Below are 20,297 nucleotides of genomic sequence, written 5' to 3' on the forward strand. Positions count from 1 at the left end.
GTTGCTGTCCTTGCCTTTGGGTCACTGCTGCACTACTTTATCAGCCATTCTGTCTTGTCCCCCCCCCCACCCACACCCCCCTTTTTTTAGGAAGAAGCTGCACTTATGCATATCTGCTGGGGGAAAGCAACATGTCATGAATAGATCATTTTCACACGGAAATGCATCCAACATATATAGTGGCCAAAAGTGTCTTATTTATTTTTGGTATATAAAAACCATCTTGAGACTTTTCTTCTGGTTGCTATTTTAAAAAGCCTACAATATGTGGGGGCACTGTATCAAATTGCATGTGTTCATCTCCACAGCATTGATTTATTAACCAAACTGCTGTTGCTATGGAGACACACTTTTCTGAAGCTTATGCAACAAAGCCAAAATGGAGGCCAAAACCAGGCAGGTGAACAATCAGCACATGTGGGCACAGATTGAGAAGAAAAAATAGATGAGAGCTGTTTATAAATGTGTCTCATTATTCAGTCTTTTTCTCTTACCTGAAATAAGTTCTTTGTTTTATAACAATATTTTAGAGCAGGCTATAGCCCCTCCGATTGTGCGTGCATTATCCCCTGACTAGATGAGTTCAGCCAGTGATCTACGCTGCTCAGGGCCATCAGCACGGCCTTGCCCCCGCCAGATGTTGTGACCGACTTTGCTCGTCTGTTTTGCTGAACTCGTTTCACTTCGGCTAACGCTAATTCTGCCCCACTCTTGTTGCAAAGGGCTCCTGTTTTCTTCACCATGTGTCTGGCTATAGTTTCTAGAAGCGTTTCTTTTTATCTCCACTGAGGCTCGGCTCCGTGTTCTATATTTAGTCAAATGTTCCCAGCTTCCATTTTTGCACAAGAAGCTGTGGGTGCTAATTTATTAGTTATCTGGCTGTTGTTTTTCAAAGGCTCCAGCCTGAGCCGTGGTTTCCAACCTTGCAATCCTTGCACAAAAGTTTTGTTTGTGAAAAAAAATTAAAGGTGCATGTGACGGCCTGCCCATGTGTCTTGTTTTGTTTACCCAGAAACTGGGTGGGTCGACAGTGAGACTGGTTTCACCTGCGAGCTGGGAGAAGCCAGAGGGCATAAAAGGGGTGGTTCTCCTTAGTCTCTCTCTCTGGCTGGGCTGCTGCTACCATACCTCATGGCCGTCTCATCATTTTAGTTTGGGTTTGAATCCTTATTTCAGCACTCTCACATACACCCCTATCCACCCACACCTGCACTACATCCTGTTTTCTCACATTTCTTTGGGTTTCTCAATAAAAATATCCAGATAATTTGATCTTTCTGTGTGCTGATTCTCTCCTTTTGCTACAACTTTGAGCCAAGTTGTAATAGTGCACCTTCTCAAAAGACACAAGTCAATCCCAGCTGTGCTGACTGAGCCCCACAGTGACTCTCTCTTACCACAAATGACAGATAATAGACATTATTATGAGACAGCAAACAAATAGGTGAACAATTACTTTTAACCAGTGGTTTCAAAGTAGAAAAAAAACATTGACGGATTTTAAAGCAACCCATGTTTACATTTTGGGAAGAATAAGCTTCACCATGTCACTTACACTCAGAGCCCAACCTAACATGTTCATCTAAAAACAACCTCCTGGGGCAAGATTCCATCAGGGAGGGAGTACATCACCAGGCTTGCTCACTTGCTTGTGGAGCTTTTATTACCCCCCTCCCACCCAAGATACTGGAGAGCTGAAGACCTTATAGTCTGCTCCTGCATTATTAATGCACCCCTCAGTATTTCTTTACTCTGTGCTCTCCTCCGTGCGGCACATATGCGCTTATGCGTTCTTGTCGCGCCTCTATATTCTCTCCAGACATCGCGTTTCTCCGAAAGCCTGCAGGGGAAGTGAGCGTGTGCATCGTGGGGTTCACCACCGGCATCTTAAATACGATTATGTGACCTGACAGACAGTCTACCACTGACAGTGATCCGTGTGGAGGGAAGGTTGTGATTGTCAGTGTGATGCTTTCTCTCTGTTGCGCCTCGGCCGCGACCGCTGCGCCACAAAATCGCTACCGGCAAATTAAACGACTCCAGCGCAGACAAAGGGAGCCCAACCGAAGCCAGTCGACAAAACATGTGTCTTTACGCAATCACGCCCCCCCCCCCCCCTATTCATTTTTCTGGTCATTTAGCAAGAGCGTGCAGTATTGAATTCTGCAGATTTACTTTGCGCAAGAGTGACGCTGAACAGAATAAACAGGAAATGGACAGATGTGATTAATGGTCTGCCACGCGTCCTTTAAGGTCAACAAGTACACACACAGCGCTTCGTATTGGTGCCACAAATGACTGGTTTCGTCCAACACGTGCGCGAATGTGGATATTTAACAGTTTTGTGCGGTGGCCATTCTCTCTAACATGCCGGTCATCTGTTCCCAACGTACGAACGTACACACCGACATCTTAATGGAGGGATGAAGGGGAGAAATGGGTGGAGGGCAGGGGGAGGAGAGGGGGAGCTGCGCCACCATGGAGAGAGCTTTGGAGAGCGCACTAGGGTGGGATGCGGAGCCTTCAAGGTCAAGACAGATGCATCGATTTACAGCGCATCCGGCTACTGCCCTTTCAAAATAAAACCGAATAATGCTCGTGCTGCCAAAAGTACAATTAACATACTTATGACGACATAAATAAACCAAAGAAAATGTTGTTCCTGCATTTTAAAACAGTTTGTCTGTGTAGATTCTCAATCATCCAGGTCATCGTATCCAAGGTAGTTTTCTCTGTCAACTGGACTGTGTTTCTTCTGTTTGAAGACCGTCTTCTTCGTCTCTTTGTGTTTGCTGTCAACAGTCAGGGACAATCCAAACCCCAATCAAAAAGGGCCAAACTGAGACTAAAAACACAAATCTCAAAATTCTGTGTATTTCTGTAAAATTGTTTTCCAATTCGACTTCCAGAACCCGGCAGCGGGTCCAGAATCCACCGCGAAACTAATCGGTTGATAAACTGGCGTTCGTTATTTTATATCGAAAGACACAATAGTCATTTCCGGTTTTTATGCGACAATTTTGGACTCTTTGCGAATCTCACAGCTTCAACAGCAAGGAAACACACCCGTCAGCAGCGCGCAACGGAGACAAAAAAAAAAGCGCAGACGGACAAAGGAAATATGGGTGCGCTGGAGAGGATTCACCTCAGACGGGTCACACAATGGATGAAACGCCCGTGTTTTATTCACTGGGAGACCAATTAGCCCACCTGGATGAGGTGCTGGGATGCAAGATACTGCAAGCTAAAAAGGCGGAAGGCTGCGTTTAATCCGTCTGCGGATCCTGTGAGCTTGCAATGGCTGTGGTGGGGATATGCAACTGGATAGGGAATAATGTGCCTTTTTATTTTGTGGTATTTTCCTTGTTTTGTGGCCTTTCGTTTGGACAGTTGCGCTATTCAATTACAGAAGAGCTAGAAAACGGGGCACTGGTCGGTGATCTGGCGCATGACTTGGGGCTGGATATTCGAAAGCTCTCCACCCGAAAAATCAAGGTAACGTCCAACAGTGGCAAACGCTATCTGATTGTCAACCCCAAAAACGGGAAATTGCTCGTCAACGAAAGGATCGACCGAGAGACTCTGTGCGAGTTATCCAGCACCTGCTTCATTAATCTGGAGGTTGTGGTCGAAAACCCCACTGAGGTGCACCATGTCGAGGTGGAGATCGTGGATGCCAATGACAATGCGCCGCAGTTCCCCAGAGACGAGTACCAGCTAGAGATTACAGAATCCGCGTTACCGGGATCTCGTTACCCGATCGAACATGCCCAAGACCCAGACAGTGGCTCCAACTCGGTCCGTATGTATCAGCTGAGCACAAACGACCATTTCGCGCTGGTTTCGAACAAACCTTCCATTAATACAAAGCACATCGAGCTTGTGCTCAAAAAGCCCCTCGATCGCGAACAGACGCCTTACCACCAATTAATTCTAAGTGCTGTGGATGGCGGGACGCCAGAGAAAACGGGCTCAGCTAAAATCAACGTGCGGGTCCTGGACTCCAATGACAACATCCCCACTTTTGACAGCTCAGTGTACAAGGTGAAGTTGTTGGAGAATTCGCCCAAAGACACTCTGGTGATTAAACTGAATGCAACAGATCTGGATGAAGGCACAAACGGAGAGGTTTATTACTCTTTCAGCAGCTACACTCCCGAGAGGGTGAGGCAGATGTTCAGCATGGACACCAACACGGGAGAAATCCGAGTGAGGAGCAATGTTGACTACGAGGAGACCAACTCCTATGAGATGTACATCCAGGCCATGGACAAAGGCCCAGGCGCCGTGGCGTCGCACTGCAAGGTTGTGGTGGAGGTGGTGGACGTGAACGACAACGTCCCTCAGATAGTGCTGTCGTCTCTGTCCAGTCCTGTGAGGGAGGACGCCCGGGCGGACACAGTCGTAGCCCTCATTAGCGTCACCGACCGGGATTCTGGCACCAACAAGCAGGTGAGCTTAGAAATCCCGCCAGGCCTTCCGTTCAAGATCAAGTCTTTCAGAAATTACTACACTCTGGTTACCTCAGCCTTCCTGGACCGCGAGACCACTGATGCCTACAATGTCACTCTGAGTGCCACAGACGGAGGAAACCCCCCCCTTTCCTCCCAGAAGACCATCCAGGTGGACGTGGCCGATGTGAATGACAACCCGCCACGGTTCGAACAGACTTCGTACACGGTGTACGTGGCCGAGAACAATGCCCCCGGGGCCTCTTTATGCACTGTGAAAGCTCAGGACGCGGACATTAAAGAGAATGCGCGCATCACTTACACAGTGCTTAATGACAACAACCATGGCATCCCTGTCACCTCCTATGTGTCTGTGAAGGCTGATACAGGGGAGGCGTACGCCCTGCGAGCCTTCGACTATGAGTCATTGAGAGAGTTCCACTTCCAAGTCAAAGCCCAAGACGGGGGTATTCCCCCACTCAGCCGTGTCGCCACGGTCTACATTTACATAATGGACCAGAACGACCATTCGCCATTAATAGTTAATCCTCCCGGTAACGGCACACGCTCTTTGGAAACGGTACAGAAGAACGCAGAGCCTGGTGCCTTGGTGACCAAAGTGGTGGCATATGACGCGGATGCCGGTCCGAACGCCTGGCTGGTGTATGTCCTGGAGACCGCCACTGACCTTGACTTGTTCAAGGTGCACGAGCACACCGGTGAGATCAGGACCACCCGGAGGATCCTGGAAGACAACTTCACCTCTTTCTCCCTGACTGTTATGGTCAAAGACCATGGGCTGCCTCCCCTGTCCTCCACGGCCACGATAAATGTGGCAGTCATGGAGGTGCCACCCAAAGTGGCCCCGGACCCTAAGAGGATCATACGACCTCACAACACGCTCTTTTTCTCCAACGTGACGCTCTACCTGATCGTGGCTCTGAGCGCCACCACCTTTGTGTTCCTGGTCACTGTGGTGGTCCTGGCCATCGTGCGTTGTCACGCCTACTGCAGCCAGCCCGGGTCCTGCTCCACCTGCTGTGGGTCACAGAAGCCTCCTCCGGACGGTGGAAGCAGCAGCGTGAGCGCCGGCGGGGCAGCAAGCGGCGGAGCCGCGGCGCAGCCCAATAACAACGTGGTGCTCCGGCGAGACCTTAAAGTGGAGCCTCATTACATTGAAGTGCGCGGGAATGGCTCCCTGACAAAGACTTACTGCTACAAGACCTGCCTGACCGCCACCTCTGGCAGTGACACGTTCATGTTCTACAACACGGGGCGTCCCATTAGCGGCACCTGGGGCAGCGGCGCCGACCGCTTCTTCACGAGTGGCAGCGGATTTGTCCGCCGACTGAGCATGCCCGATGCCTCTCTTCAGATCTGCCCAGAGGTGGGTCACTCCCTTTTTTTTGATCTTTACCTTGGTCCATATAACTGCCAAGGTCGTCAGTTAATGTCCATGCATTGACGTGGCTTTATTGGGTTCTTAAGGGTTTGTATTGGGTTGCTTAAAGACGCGCGTGTCGCTGCTACGGGACGCTCCTGCGTGTCTGTTTCAATCCCATCCTGCCACGCATTGAATCTTCACAGGCCTCTTGGTTCGCATCCCACTTGCAGTGCACGGCCACATCAGCCCGGCCCAGCTCAGCACTCGCAGTGCATTAGTGTCAGTCTTGATGCTTTTCAGGCGTCCTGTGTGGTTTCTGATGATTCAGAGATTTGTGTCCTGACGCGAGCTCGTCATCGCATCAGCGCTGAGAACAGGTCACGTAGAGACTTTCACTACTTGCTCAGTCAACATGCGAGCGGCTTTGACTGGATGTGCGTGCAGAACTAGTGGATGTCCCCCCCCCCCCCCCACTGTGAGAGAGCTGTGCATTGATGACACTGTCAGATAGACGGATATATCTGTAGTTAACGAGTGGTCGATCACACTGCTCCATTGTGAAATCACAGTCGAGCGTGCCAGAGCCACAGATGAGGGTGGTTGTACAAGTTTTAGATTTAAAAAGTTTGATTCTTTTTTATGGGAGGCAAAAAGCAACATTTCACCGCATATTGTATTCAGATGTTAATGAGAATGAAATAACAATGAACCACCAGGATTTCTGGAACTCATTAACAAGTGTATCGGCAGCTCTTGTGCTTGGATATAAATTATGAAGCGGGCCCATTGCAGATATCTGGCTGTGTTGTTGGCATCTCAGCTGAGAGACTTTCTGAGTAACACGTGCACCCTTTAAAGTTGACATTAGCATTAGCTAATTAGTTAGAGAAAGCCAAGTTTAGCTCCAACGGAAAGTTCAGACGTCCGATTTTGAAACTTCAAACAACTGAGTTGTCAAAGCGCCAAATATTCCAAAATATCACTTTGAAAGTCGTTGCGTCACACACTTCAGGGGTCAAGAGGTTATCTTGGGATGTACTCTAGCTTCATAATGATGAGGCACCAGTCACAGGGACATTAGTTATGGGAAAATGTCTTCTCCAAAGCAAGTGTAGATTGAATTAACCTCCAGCCTCTGTTCCTCAGCCCAGCAAATTAGATTTTCTCAGAGTCCACCAGCACAAAGAACTCCCCTCTGGGTTGCACCGAGGAACAAAATGTGCCATCTTTATCTGGGACACCTGCCACTGCTTGAGCGGGTTTGGGCCTGAAACACAGATTTTCTCACTCAGTGCTCTTTGCTGCTGCAACTTACATGGTGCTCACAGAACTTAACATGGGCTGCAAAACAGATGCTCCCAGCAGTTTCCGCTCACAGAAGGGATGCCAAAAAAGCCCCCGCACAACTGAATAACTAGCACGCAAGGTCGGCTTCATTGGCCTCGTGTTAAAAATCTGACATTTGATCGCGTAAAAATTCATTTAAACCTTTAGGATTGTGCGCAGCCACACATAAGTAAAGAAAGCAGATCTGGTTAACAGTAGTTTGGAAACACTGATGTTCCTTCAGGCGTCTAATCATGGCACTGTTAAGCGCTCCAGAAAGGCTGCGTGCGAACATATCGTGACACAAATTCATTTAAACAATCACCATATGTGTATGTGTTGATCGGGGACAAAAACATGGAAAAGAAAACAGTAAATTTGTTTCTCATTAAAACAGTTAATCGGTTATATCTGCTCGTTCTCGGTCGGTGGACCGGAGGCCGATGCAGGCTGGACATGGAGGAGGCTGTTTAGGTGAAGATGTCTGCCACTTAGTGGGTGTGAGGGCAGTAATTTACCAGGGGGGTCCTGACAGGAGCAACCCAATTCATCAGCAGCAGACAGATTTACTGGAGTCACACACAGATGCACATGGAAACACGCACAAGCACACACACACACACACACACACACACAAATTGGTTTATACACACCCAACAGTCATGACAGTTCTCACATTTATAGAGGCAGAGAGTGTTCAAAAAGGCATCGATATGGTTTTGATTCACTGGCCGCTTTAGAATCCTTTGGTGTGTCCATGTTGATACTGTGTGTGTGTGTGTGTGTGTGTGTGTGTGTGTGTGTGCAGGGGATGTGTATTATGTTTAATTGATGAGACCATGTGAGCCTGGCTCTGCATTGTATGAACTAACCCCCCACCCCCACCTCTCTCTCTCTCTCTCTCTTGCAGCCCAAAGCCCCAAATGCTGACTGGCGATACTCTGCCTCTCTGAGGGCAGCAGGGGTACAGAGGTAAGCACTTTCCATCTTAAAACTCGACCGCAACTTTGTTCATCTAAAAAAAAAACCCTTTCAGAGTCAGGCGCTCACGGCTGCTCCACCCTGCACCGTGCTGCTGTGACCCTTCATGTTGCGGCACATCCCAAATCACCATTGACGCCACACAAAAAAAATATGCTGCAGCTTAATATATACAGTAGAATCCCTCCCTCCCCATCAGACGTCACCAGCGGCCCTCCCAGCACGTGTGTGTGTCCTAACCTGCACAAGCATTGGATGCGTCTCACTCCTCCTCTGCAGTGTAACACAATATAGGTCATCAACATTCTGAGTGTTACCCACAGTTGCACTCTTCAAGCAGGAAGCATGAAGGACGAATGAGCTGAGCCTGACCTTTCTCAGATCACCAGATGCATCGGCACCAGTGCGCACGGACACACAGCCGTGCATCTCTGTGTGTATTTTTATACTTTTTGTCCAGCGGTGAGGCTCATGCAGACAGACAACAGAGGACATTTCAGACTCCAGACATACATGCTAATTCCTCACATGTGCTGGGGTGCTACAACCTCACAGACGTGGCTCCAGCATTGATGGAATGAATCCCAATCACTGATTGAACCAAAGATAACTGAATCCTCTAACGGAGCTAAGTTAAAGGGCGTGAGTGTTGCCCCAGGGGTTTATTTCTGCTGAACTGGTCATTTCCAGGTACTAAATTTCCAGATTAAGATGAAATGCTGACTGTAAAATCAGTATTTCCACCAGGACATCAGGGACTAATTAGTTTTACCTCCACTTGTGTCTTAATTGTGCTGGATTTTCGTGATTTCATGCTAGCTATGCTTAGTTGTGCAGTGTTCTGCACGCGCGTTTGATTGAATCGGACATTAGTGTTAATTTCGGGGTGCGGAGGGTAACGTAATGTGCATCATGTCTTCCTGACATCAATTAACATAAATCATCATCGCAATTTGCCGCGCGTGTCTGACGCGCCGGCGCCAGTGACAGGCGCAGACGCAGCGGCTCGCGACACTTCACCCGGCACGGGCGCAGTTGTAATAGATCTGTCCTTGCAGCGTGCCGCTGACCCACATTCCCAGTGCATTCAGACGGCGTAAACAAATAAATCGTCACGTGTCTCGCACCTTTGGGTTCATCAGTGCTTTGGGAGGGGCGCATATTGATCATAAGTCCCTGTTCAGCATAAGTGTGCTGCACTTCTGAGAGAGGCTGGATGTGCTGCATTGCAGAGGCCCCACTCAGGGATGGTGCTCCTGTGCATTCTGTAGGTCCGATCATCGCCACTGGCAGCTGCATTTCTGCTGCTGGAACCAGGAACCTTTGGAGGAACCCCAGATCCTCCTGGAAATGTATGTGACTGTGTTTGTTCTGCCTTTCAGTTCGGTCCACATGGAGGAGGCCTCTGTGATGCAGGGAGCGCAGGGGATGCTGGTCCAGAACTGGCCCACTGTGTCCAGCGCTGCAGGTGAGCAGGAGTCCAGCAGAGTCCACCAGAACTGAGTTGTCTTTTCAAATACTGAGATGAAACCAGTAAGTTTGCAGATTTGACTCAGCATGTAAGCCACCTGGACACTTTACAGGTCCTTTAACACATTTAAATCATCTGTTTTTACTCCAGATTTGAGTGAACTGTCCTTTAATCATCTACATGATATTGAATTCCAGTGTGATGTTTATATAGAGCTGAGCTGAGGTGCCAAAAGCCTGAGGCCCCTGTGCCGAGGCACAGATAAACATCTCCATCCAACAGCAGCTGGCAGCTGGAGAGCTGCAGACTCCCAAAAAAATAAGCATTTTTGTTTGTGTGTGTGTGCTGTGCTGCGTTGGTGGAAATGCTGAAAGTAAGAGGAAACAGAGCACACACACCCCCACCCCCCCCACACACACACACACACAAAGGGTCTCCAGACACACTGGCTCACAACTAATTACTCCAATACTTGAATGTCGAGTGCCTTGGAAGAATTTGAAAACAACTATTTCGCAACGGAGGAACAGTGTCCCCTTGTCTCATCAGCCAGGCTTACTGACAACGATTATCTGTCCAATTCCAAGAATAAAAACATGGGTGGAGTCCTGAGGGTGATGGAGAGCATCAGGATTAATCACCGAACAGACGGTGTTGCCCCGTCTGCCATCGTTTGCCGCTGCCGAAGATGAAACCGGGAGTAAGCTCCAGAGTCGGCAGTGAATGGTTGTGATGGAGCGCATTCCAAATGTGGCGCAGTCGGAGCTGTGTTTATATAAGTGACCCCTGGTGCAGAGGAGGAGATGCTGGTCTGGAGCCAGAGGGGAGGAGAACGGACCTTCTTACGCTGGGACGAGACAGCCCCAACACAGAGCGAGCGCTCTCTCCCTCCTCTAATGCTGCATGACACATACGTTTATCCTGTCTGTGGTTAAAGCCTGTTCATGGTATGTTGTGCTAAAACATGCCATAGACTGTACACAGGTTGTTGTTTTTTCTTTCCATTGTATCCACAGCTGCTGGCAATTTGAGAAAGAAAAAGAAGGGTGAGCTCTGTGTGCTGTAGGATAAACCAGTTGTTTGCATTGATAAATCTCTGCTCTGTAAACACAGCCTCCAGATTATTCTCCATTCAAGTCGCATCCGCACAATTATGATGAATGGTTTGGTTTTTAACATGTTTAAAGACAACCTTCAAGGTTCCCACTGAGGTTTTGGGGTTAAAAGGGCTTAATCGCAGTTTTGGAGAGGAGTAGAGAGACGGGTGGGGGGGGGGCAGCAAGGTGTTGGGGGATGGAGAGAGAGAAAGGTTAAGAGGATTGGCAGGTTCCTGCAGCAGTGTTGTTGCTAGGGAACGCCATGTGACCTGTTGCCTGGCAACACTGTCTAACTGATCGACTGCGGCAGTGGCCGCACCCTCCATCAGCGGGGAGTGGGCGAGAAGGCAGTTTCCATGGCAACCGTTCACATCTCTGAATGGAAGATTTGGAGCCAGCGTTGGGAGCTGTGAGGACGCGAGCGAGGGTCGGTATTAAAAAGAGGGCATCGAGACATGGAGGAAACGACACGCAGAGAAGAGGAACATGCGCCTTGTGCAATCTGCACGATGCCCAGAGTGCATGCAGGTGTTACAAAACACCAGAGGGACTCGTCTTTCTGGCTGAGACAGGAAATATCGCGGCCTCTTTGGAATGTAGGACATCAGGTTACAGGAAAATTGAGGCTTAATACTCCCACATAGCTGCACCAGGTGTCATGGCAACCTCCTCACAAGAAGCCGCACTGACCTGCTTACCAGCAGTTCCGCTATAATCCCCCGACTACACACGTGGCTGGGAAATTTAGGCTAATATGAAACGCAGATGGAGTTACGAATAATCCTGTACACCAGCCGAACGCTCTGCATATGGAAATAAATATATATATACAGGCACACACCTGTAAAGGAACACTTCAGGCTGTGGGATGTGGGATGTCCCCCCAAAAAACCTGGACGAGATTCACCTGATTAGATGCTGCGCAGCCACTTCAGCTCAGCTCAGCTCGGGGGGGGGGGGGGGTTCCTTTGGTCCCATGGTTAGTTTCCATGATTGATGATTTGAAGATAAGCAGAAGAATCTGAAGCGGAAGCCAAAAACTTCCACATTTTCCACCCCTGCAAAATGACGCGGGATTTGTTTCCGATTTAAAACCCGCCAAGAGCTTTAGCATCACCTAAAGGATGTGTTTCTCATCTCCTCTCCTCCGTTAAATCTCAGAATCAGGTAACAGGAAATGGTGCGGTTATATAAAATGGAGGTGCATTGTGCACGCCAGTGTCATGGGCTGCATTACTGCCTCGCTAATCTCATCCACATTCTGCTCCACGTTATTTTGCACGTCTCCCCTCCGAACGTCGCAGGCTGTCTTCTCGGTTTATTTTCAGCACGGCTGTCCTCCTCCACACAGGAACCGCGCGACGGGAGCAGCTGAATGGGAGTTTATTTCAAATGTCAGATCCTGTTCCTGGGTTTAATACCCAGATTAAATCCAAACAGACAGGCCGCACCATCAAATGTCATAATCCTCCACAACAGACACGCTCTCCAGCTTTGACTTCGCTGATGGCGAGATAAGACGATAACGTCAGAATAATCATTAAACAAGCCAAATTAGATTGTTCGGTCGTTTTGCTGATTTTTAAAAAAAATTATATTTAAATAACTTGACATTGAATAGTCAGGCTCAACGTCACTGTAGATTTTATCTGAGGCCTTTATATTGTTCATTTAACCGCCTCTCAATCTCTAACTATTTAATGTAACTTAAAAATGTATACACTTCTATTTTTACAAGTCAAAAAGAAATTATTCATAGGCTTCTGAGCTGCTGCTAACCTGAATGTTAGCCTTTGTTTCGTCCCTACTGTCAGCAGTCAGCTGACGCACACGACCATGTGAAGCACTATCCTTTATTCAGCCGTTCATTCAAAATAACCTGGTAAATCTGAACTGGTTGGCGATCGTTAAAGGTTTATAGCAAAACGATGGAGGTTTTTGTCTGTCTCCCTGTTTGGTGGTCGCAAAACAAATAAAATAAGAGGTCAAACTATCAGAAGTGTTATTCTTGACTGGTATAAAGGATCCAGTATTTCCATTTCCACTGCAGTTTATGTGATGTTCTGTTGTTTTCCTCCTTATCCACCACAAACAGGCCTCTAAGTTGGCAGAAATAGTTTATATTTCACTAAAAAAGCCCGATCTGGGGCGTCTGTGCACCTCTGGAAGTGATTCCATGCATCATCCGGAGCCGTCTGCATGCTTTTAAATAATAACTGATCAACAGTGCAAAGCTCAGCGTTCCGCCTCGCAACCCATCTTTTTCGATATTCCGTACGAGTAATTTATTCGTATGCTCGCTGAACTCGCGGCATCGGGACGGGGCGTGCGCGCGGACGGTATTTTTAAAGAACGTGTTCCCCAGCGGAGCAGCGTTTGAGACAATTTCAGTGCTCCAGCGATGTCATAAATAGTCTACAAAAGAAAAGTCAAACTGAGTCCTTTTTTTTGTTGTTGCAGGAGCCTGTTTGATCTAAATAAAATCCCGGCTGAAAGTAGGTCATTGCGGAGGGAACTGGTGTGGGCCTGAGAGCACCATGTCTGCAAACCCGCCCACCCCCGTCTTTCCTAGTGCCTCCCTTCCTCCCTCCCTCCTCATCTCATCTCATCCACTCCTTTTCATTCGCATCCTTTTAACCTTATGACCTTAATCGCCCTGTTTTTCCCTATTGCCTATTTTAATGGCCATTTTCTAACCTGCCATCGAGGCTGCTGTTGCCGGAGCCCAGGAAGTGGAATCCCTGCGTTCGGTGATGGCAACAGTGATCTGCTGCCGTCGTCCAAACACGAAGCACGCTGCCAAGTTAAAGATCTCCGCGTTCTTAAGCTTTGTTCCTCCGCAGTGTTCCCTCTCGGCTGGATCGCTGTCCTGAAAATGTCGGCTCTCTTTGGCCGTCGCCTCACTGTCAGGCTCCGGCTCTGCCTGCTTTTGCTTCGTTTCCATTATTCCTGATATGTCAGCTTTTATAAACATCCCAGACTTAAGCAACTCTGAGGAAAGAGCAAAGCGTGACGGGCAGGATCAGCAGCTATCACCAGACACTTTATGACGCCAGAATGAACTTTAAAATGAAGTCTGATCGATGTTACAAGTGGGAATTGATAATAATAATGATTCAGACTCCTAATGGTTGGGATTAATTCTAATTCTTGATGAGCACCGTCGTGAGAAATTAGGAAGTAGCCAACAGATTTAATGGCCGATGGTGAATTTTTGATGGCCAAGTGGGTGATGTAGTGAACTTAACCATAAACTGAACACAAACTTCAGACTTTACCAACAATAAACGTGAAGAAATGACTGATTAACCACCCGCATCATCTTGAGCTCATGCCAAAGTCATAACAGCATCCATCTCTTCCCTTTAGCATCACTTTTGTTTAAAGTTGGAGGATTTAATAATGCATATTCTAATGGGCTATTTTCAACTGCTTTGCATTTTTAACATGACTCGTTCATCATCTGCTCGTGAAAAAAGAGTCGATTCTGGAATGAATCTGGATCAAACACTGCTGCATCCACGACTTTCAGGAACGTTTGTACTTCCTGCGTCAGTAAAGGTCATCGGAAAATGCTATTTCTGAGCGGGTTTAAAGAAAGCTTTGTTCTTTATTTGTAGAACGCCTGGAATATGCATTCATGAATGTTTTTATACCCTAAAAGTAAAATAAAAGCATTTCCCTTAAAACAAATGTAATAGTAACCATATATGGATATGGTAGAGTGAGTCCACAGCATTGTGTCTATAGGATAATGTTGGATGTGAGGATGTTATATAAGGTGAGCCCCAAGGCTTAGTCATCGACCCCTTTTTACATGAACAGTTATGAAGATTTAAATACGGGTAAATCAGAATGTCTCTGCAGTCACATCCTTTTGTTTCCTTCAACATGTGCAGATGGAGAAGGTGGCGGAGAACTGTCGCCGCCTGTGGGCGCTGGTGTCAACAGCAACAGCTGGAACTTCAGATACGGCGCGGCGCAGGCCTACTATCCCCCCCAGCCCCTGAAGCCCGGAGAGATCCCCCCCGAGGCCTTCATCATTCCCGGGTCCCCAGCCATCATCTCCATTCGCCACGACGCCGGCCCCGTAGACGACAAAGGCGAGTTCATAAGCTTCGGCAAGAAGGACGAGGCCAAGAAGAAGAAAAAGAAGAAGAAAGACAAGAAGGACAAGAAGGAGAAAGGGAAGGATGATGAGTAGAGGCTGAGGGGTGACTTAAAAACAGAGCCAACTTACTAACGTCCCAATCTCAGAGCAAAGCAAACAAGAAACAAAAGATCAAAGCCAAATGCACTCTTTAAAACCGAGGGTGTCCCCGTGCAAATTCACACAGACACTGTACAAGGGCCAAACCCTCCTTAGACCCGATCCTGCTTCTCACACAACGTGAAAGTGCTAAACAAATGGTTCTAGCTTTCTGGCTTCGTCTGGCCTTTAATGCTTGGCCAGTGAAAACCCATGATCACCAAAACACAACAGAGACGCTGTTACAGTTGGACCAAATTCAAACAGAAAGATGTTGCAGCAACGCCCCCCCCCACACTATTTGTATCTGACCGTCCTCGGCTAAGGTTGCCCGCATTGGCACCTCGGCCTTTATGCAGCCCCCTTCCTTTTTCAATCACCGCGCTTGAGGTGAAAATAAAGCCAAACTAAGTAAATAATAATAAAAAAAACTTTTAACGTCAGTATTACGGAGGCCTTGTAGATCCAGAAAAATGTGGTCTTTTTTATAAAAAGAAAAAGCAAAAAAAGAGTTAAAGGAACACCGTACAACATGGCACCACAATATTAGCATCGCTAAAACAAGCGGGGCGGTTGAACCTTGCAGAACCGCTGCGATAACGCGCTCCGATTTAACGCAGCCTGGACTGGGTCGCAGCATCCACGCCTACGTTTGTTCCCAGGTCAGGCAATGATCACCGGCTCCATGATTGGAAGATATTTTGTAATTAACACACTGCTAAATTGGACTGTACCACGGGCAACGAGGGGGATTTTACTGTTGTATAGTTCTGGCGTTCATTCAGATGAGCAGCCAATCAGCACATTGCTGACAAATTTGTAGATTTAAGTCGAGTGGCGTTAATACCATGATTGGTGATTGGTATCTGTTGGATTTTTACAAGTGTCTCGATGTTTTCATCCATTTTCTATAAATCGTGTACAGTTAATTGACAAACCACTGTGCAAATGTAGCCGGGCGACTTTTTTTTTCTTCCCTGGCTTAGAATGACATCATCGAGACGAGTACGGTGTTGGACGGGTTTGGCCAAGCATAAGCACATACATGGTGGACCATTAGCGAGTCCCATCATGGCAGATTTAAGGCTGGATTAAGTGAATAGGAAGAAAATGGATGGAAACATCATCAATGACTGCGACAGGCATGGAAATTTGAAAAATAAAAAAAAGGCTTTGTGCAATGCTAAAAAAAAGGAAAAAAATGAAATCCTAATTTACTGTTAGTGAGTGCAGTTGTGTGATTTTGTATCATTTGCACCTGCTTTATTGCTTGCTTAAATATGTAGTTGCTACTTAAGGTTATGTAACAGGTTCTTGTGGTGCTACCGCTTATGTTTTGGCAACGCCCGGAATTCGGGGGCAGTGAACGGATGGGATATAACTAGGGAGCGTACGTGCAGCTGATCCAAGTGATCCCTGACCTCACTGAACACAGGTCAACCAGGGTCCTAATCTCTGCGTGTATCGACCACATACATGCAAATATGCACATGCAGACATGCACCAAACACAAAGCTCTACATAAAGACGACACAGGCTCCTTCCTGGACACTCTGAACCTGAAAGCCATGCTCGATAAAGAAGTGTACGATATGGCTGGGATGCAGGAAAGTTGCTCTTTGCTTCGTTTCAGTTCAAGGCTGAACCCTCCTCTTCTGTCTCTGAATGTTAAGTAGTTGTTCCTCATTCCCCACACCGCTGCCTCCGCTGCTTCAGTGCTCGTGGGACCTGCCCGTCCACCTGTGTCCCTACCTGCTCTCCTGGGTCATCAGAACACGCTGGGACGGCTCCAGTGAACTCTAACCCAGCATCGTCTGTGTATCTGCGCTTGCACACACTCTCACTCTCTTGTCGGCATTTCAGCGTCAAATATGCAATTTTTTTTGTCATCCCCAGCCTCGGATCTGACGACGTCTGACGGATTAGCATAATCTGATATTATTCACTGCTGGCTTGGCGGAGGGGGTGCGGGATAAAAGACGAGCGGGACTTTGCAGAGAATTGTGTAGATAAAGAAACTGCTGCAACTGGACTGGAGGAGCTGCTTCAGAGTGATGAATTATTGATGGACGATCGGATTTGGAGGCCTTCGCAAAATCAAGTGAAATCCAGGTCGGCAGCGGTGGAGAGAGGTTACAGAAGGAGGTGAAGTCAGGATGGAGGTCCTGGAGCTGGGTCCACGTCAGCGCTCCTTTTTTCCGGCCCATTGGTTTTTCCCTCCCTGCCATTCACGTGTCTCCGCCCCCTGTCCTGCCCCATGCCCCGCCCCCTTCAACTGTACTTCTGTGCTGTCAGATCACCAAGTGGCTGTTTGCATGTTATAAGCAAAGGAAACAGATATTATATAGATACTATATATACATAGAAATGTTTTTCCCTCGCTGGGACGTGTGTATCGGTACAGATATAACTCTGATACACACACTCAGACAATACTCATTCAATGCCCCACAATCTTACATACGTTTACATACATGTACGCTGTTGCTAACAGTAACTTGTGGGAAAAGCTGAACGAAACACACTTTTTATCCTGTTGAAAATGACTTTAAGCTACTAGATGTACATCATGCTATTGTCTTCTGCTATGAAATCGCTCCTTTCTTTCTGTTTTTTAACCCTCCTGACTTTTCATAGGTGAGAAAACCCTCAAAGTCGCGTCAAGCTACGAAGTGACGACCGAGCAAAGAGTCGTTTGCTCACCCTCCATATCTACTTCTCTCCGTTAGAGAACTGAATACAAAAATACAGAGAAAACATGAGAAAAAAAAGTCAAAATATACTTAAAAAAGGATAAAAAAAATAAGGTTGATGTATTCTCTGCTTGTGTATAGTGAATGTTCCTCAGTCTCACGGGGTGTAGCAGTGAGCGGCTCACATCAGTGGACTGTGCCAGTGCAGATCTGTTCAGAACTTTTTCATTTTTTGTACACCTGCTTCATCATTGTAAAGGTGATTCTAGTGGTTCTTATGATTTCATCAATCTGGTAATGTGTTTTGTTAAAAAGTCACAAATAAAGTTTTTTCTTAAATATGATCCAGTCGTGTCATGGCGTCATTGCAGGCTGTGAAAAAGAGATTACTGTTTGTTGTTATGTAAAATATAATAAATAATGATAAAATATAGGCAACCACTCCTGTGCATTTACACATAACACACACACACATGCAGGGCATTTGAACAGAATTCTGAAAATAAGGATTCATTTTGCTGTCCAGTTCTCTCAGAATTTTATAAAAGGGAAATGAAAACTACCTGAAAATATTAATGATTGTTTTATTTCATCATATTATCAGTCAGGGAGGTGAACCTCGCATACATTAAATAATTAGCAGTTTACAGTACCACTTGCTTTTAGTAAAGTACTGCTAGGAGAAGTCAAAACTGCATGCTAAGACTATTATAAAAAAAAAAGACATTTGTTCATTTCAAAATGGAACAAGGCTGATAAACCATTTTTCATGCTGCTGAATGTTTCTCAAAACACAACTTTATTGCAAAGCTGTGAACATGAACACAAACGCGAGCCAACCAGGCCAAAGGTCAAGGCTGTCATGTCTTGGGCGGGTTAATGGGCAGGTTAAAGCTCTTTGGATGGCTGATGATTCACTGACACCATCTGGCTGTGGAATCAAGTATCATCATGAGCTCTTTCCAACAACTCGGACACCTTCTGATGAAAGCCGAGACTGATGCCAGAGCTTTATCCCCTTGAAATGCAGACCATCAAAATCTGAGATCCATATCATTTTGTCTATTTTGCCTAATTAGACAATTTCTTACTCTGCCTCTCCGCAGGTCCACGAGTCTCGTGGAGTCACAATGATTATCTTCTGATAATTATCGTCTGTTACAACATACAACATTCCTTTTTATGACCAGGGCGCGGGGAGCAGATGTAAGTTAATAATTTTGTTTTATTAAAGGTGTTTTCAAATAATTTCAACATTGATTAAACCCAAAATGTTTGCAGGCATAATGGAAGTTTAATGCTCCTTCGCCATCTAGTGGCAATTCTATGAATAGCAATTACGCGATGACGTAAATTCCTCCCTTAATTAATTTTCATTTATTTATTATAGATACTCTTACATAATTATGAATAACGTGTTTCCAGTTCACATTTGTCACTTGCTATTATACAAAAAATACTCTCACAGGTCTTAGATTAAACTACGTGTTTTCAAACGTCATTATTTTAAACAAATCTGCATAAAGGTACTAAGAAAGAAAATACAGGAAATTATTTAGCTGGGTTTTTGGGGTCTACATTTTTTTTGATAACTAGGAAAAGCCCTGAAACTTTGTTGTTTAGCTCCAGAGGTGAAGTCAACATCAGAGATGCTTTGCCACAAGCTGCAACTGTAGCAACTACAGTAGTAGTGTATCCATGGTGATGCAGCTCTTCTTCTGTATTCCTTTAAATCCACACTCACATTGTTGGAAACTCCTCCACATTATCAGCAGGGATCTCAGGTTCACAGATGTCCCACCTCTTAGCTTGTACTCCTCGCCTGAGCAGGGGCAGCGATGTCTGACTGGGTTTCATCTGCAGAAGGGTCTAAACTGCGGGCTCTCTGCATCCACAGCTGTCTTGAGCCAGACTCAGTCCAACCCTGTGGATTAAGCAGGGCATCGATCGTTTTGGGAGCCCACAGTGGCCGACTTCAATGGGAAAGCTGATTGCTTGCCTTCCTTTTAAATCCGCTTCTTCGATCTTGGTATTTTGCCTTCATCATTTGGTGAGATGTGTCCAGCCTCTCTTCGCAGGACTCTGCGAGTTCCGCAGCGTTATGATGGTTTTCGTTTCCTTGGATAGCAGGATCATGTCAGAGCAAGTTCACTGCCACATCCTGTGGCAAGATAAGCTTCCTCTTCAGCTCCACACTCAGCTCAGCTCCAAGTCGGGGGTGCATTGCATGGTAAAAGCTGGGCTCTTGGCCACCATGTTGGTCTTATAGGCCTTGACCCCTTCAATCAAAGGTTATGGCTTCTGGTGCTTGGGCTTTTACTTACTGCTGTTCCACCCATTTGCTGATTAAAAATATTCTGCAGGCCCCGAAACACATTATTTCTCAGAATGGACGATGATCCATTTTTGTTCTGCGATGTTCTCTGCTGGATCTCGAAGCCCTTCACCAACCTGATGGTCTGATCTCTCTTCATTATCAGCTCATTGTCGCCACAGCGAATCGAATGAATGACACGGCTGCCACCAGAAGGCTCAGAACAAATGTGAAATTTAGGAAGTGGCGATAACACACAGCCTAATTATAAAGCACGCCCTCTAAGAAGCATGGTTTAAATATTTAACCATGTCATTAAGGCACAGTACAC

General features: G+C 46.7%; 1 protein-coding gene across 3 annotated transcripts; it reads left to right on the forward strand.

Annotated features, from left to right (window-relative positions):
- Window positions 1–3,028: 3,028 nt before the first annotated feature.
- LOC130537355 (protocadherin alpha-C2-like) lies at window positions 3,029–17,996 on the forward strand. Of its 3 annotated transcripts, XM_057054098.1 has the most exons (5): window positions 3,029–5,838; window positions 8,072–8,133; window positions 9,525–9,610; window positions 14,610–14,813; window positions 16,856–17,996. In XM_057054098.1, exons 1-5 carry the CDS (start codon window positions 3,298–3,300, stop codon window positions 16,888–16,890), a joined length of 2,928 nt encoding a protein of 975 aa, XP_056910078.1. In that variant the 5' UTR covers window positions 3,029–3,297; the 3' UTR covers window positions 16,891–17,996. The 3 variants fall into 3 exon arrangements, with proteins under 3 accessions (XP_056910078.1, XP_056910079.1, XP_056910077.1); XM_057054099.1 differs by lacking the exon at window positions 16,856–17,996 and having other exon boundaries at window positions 9,525–9,675; window positions 14,610–14,749; XM_057054097.1 differs by having other exon boundaries at window positions 3,030–5,838; window positions 14,610–17,996.
- The last annotated feature ends 2,301 nt before the right edge of the window (window positions 17,997–20,297 follow it).

This window comes from Takifugu flavidus, chromosome 14, assembly GCF_003711565.1.
Source record: "Takifugu flavidus isolate HTHZ2018 chromosome 14, ASM371156v2, whole genome shotgun sequence".
NCBI lineage: Eukaryota > Metazoa > Chordata > Actinopteri > Tetraodontiformes > Tetraodontidae > Takifugu > Takifugu flavidus.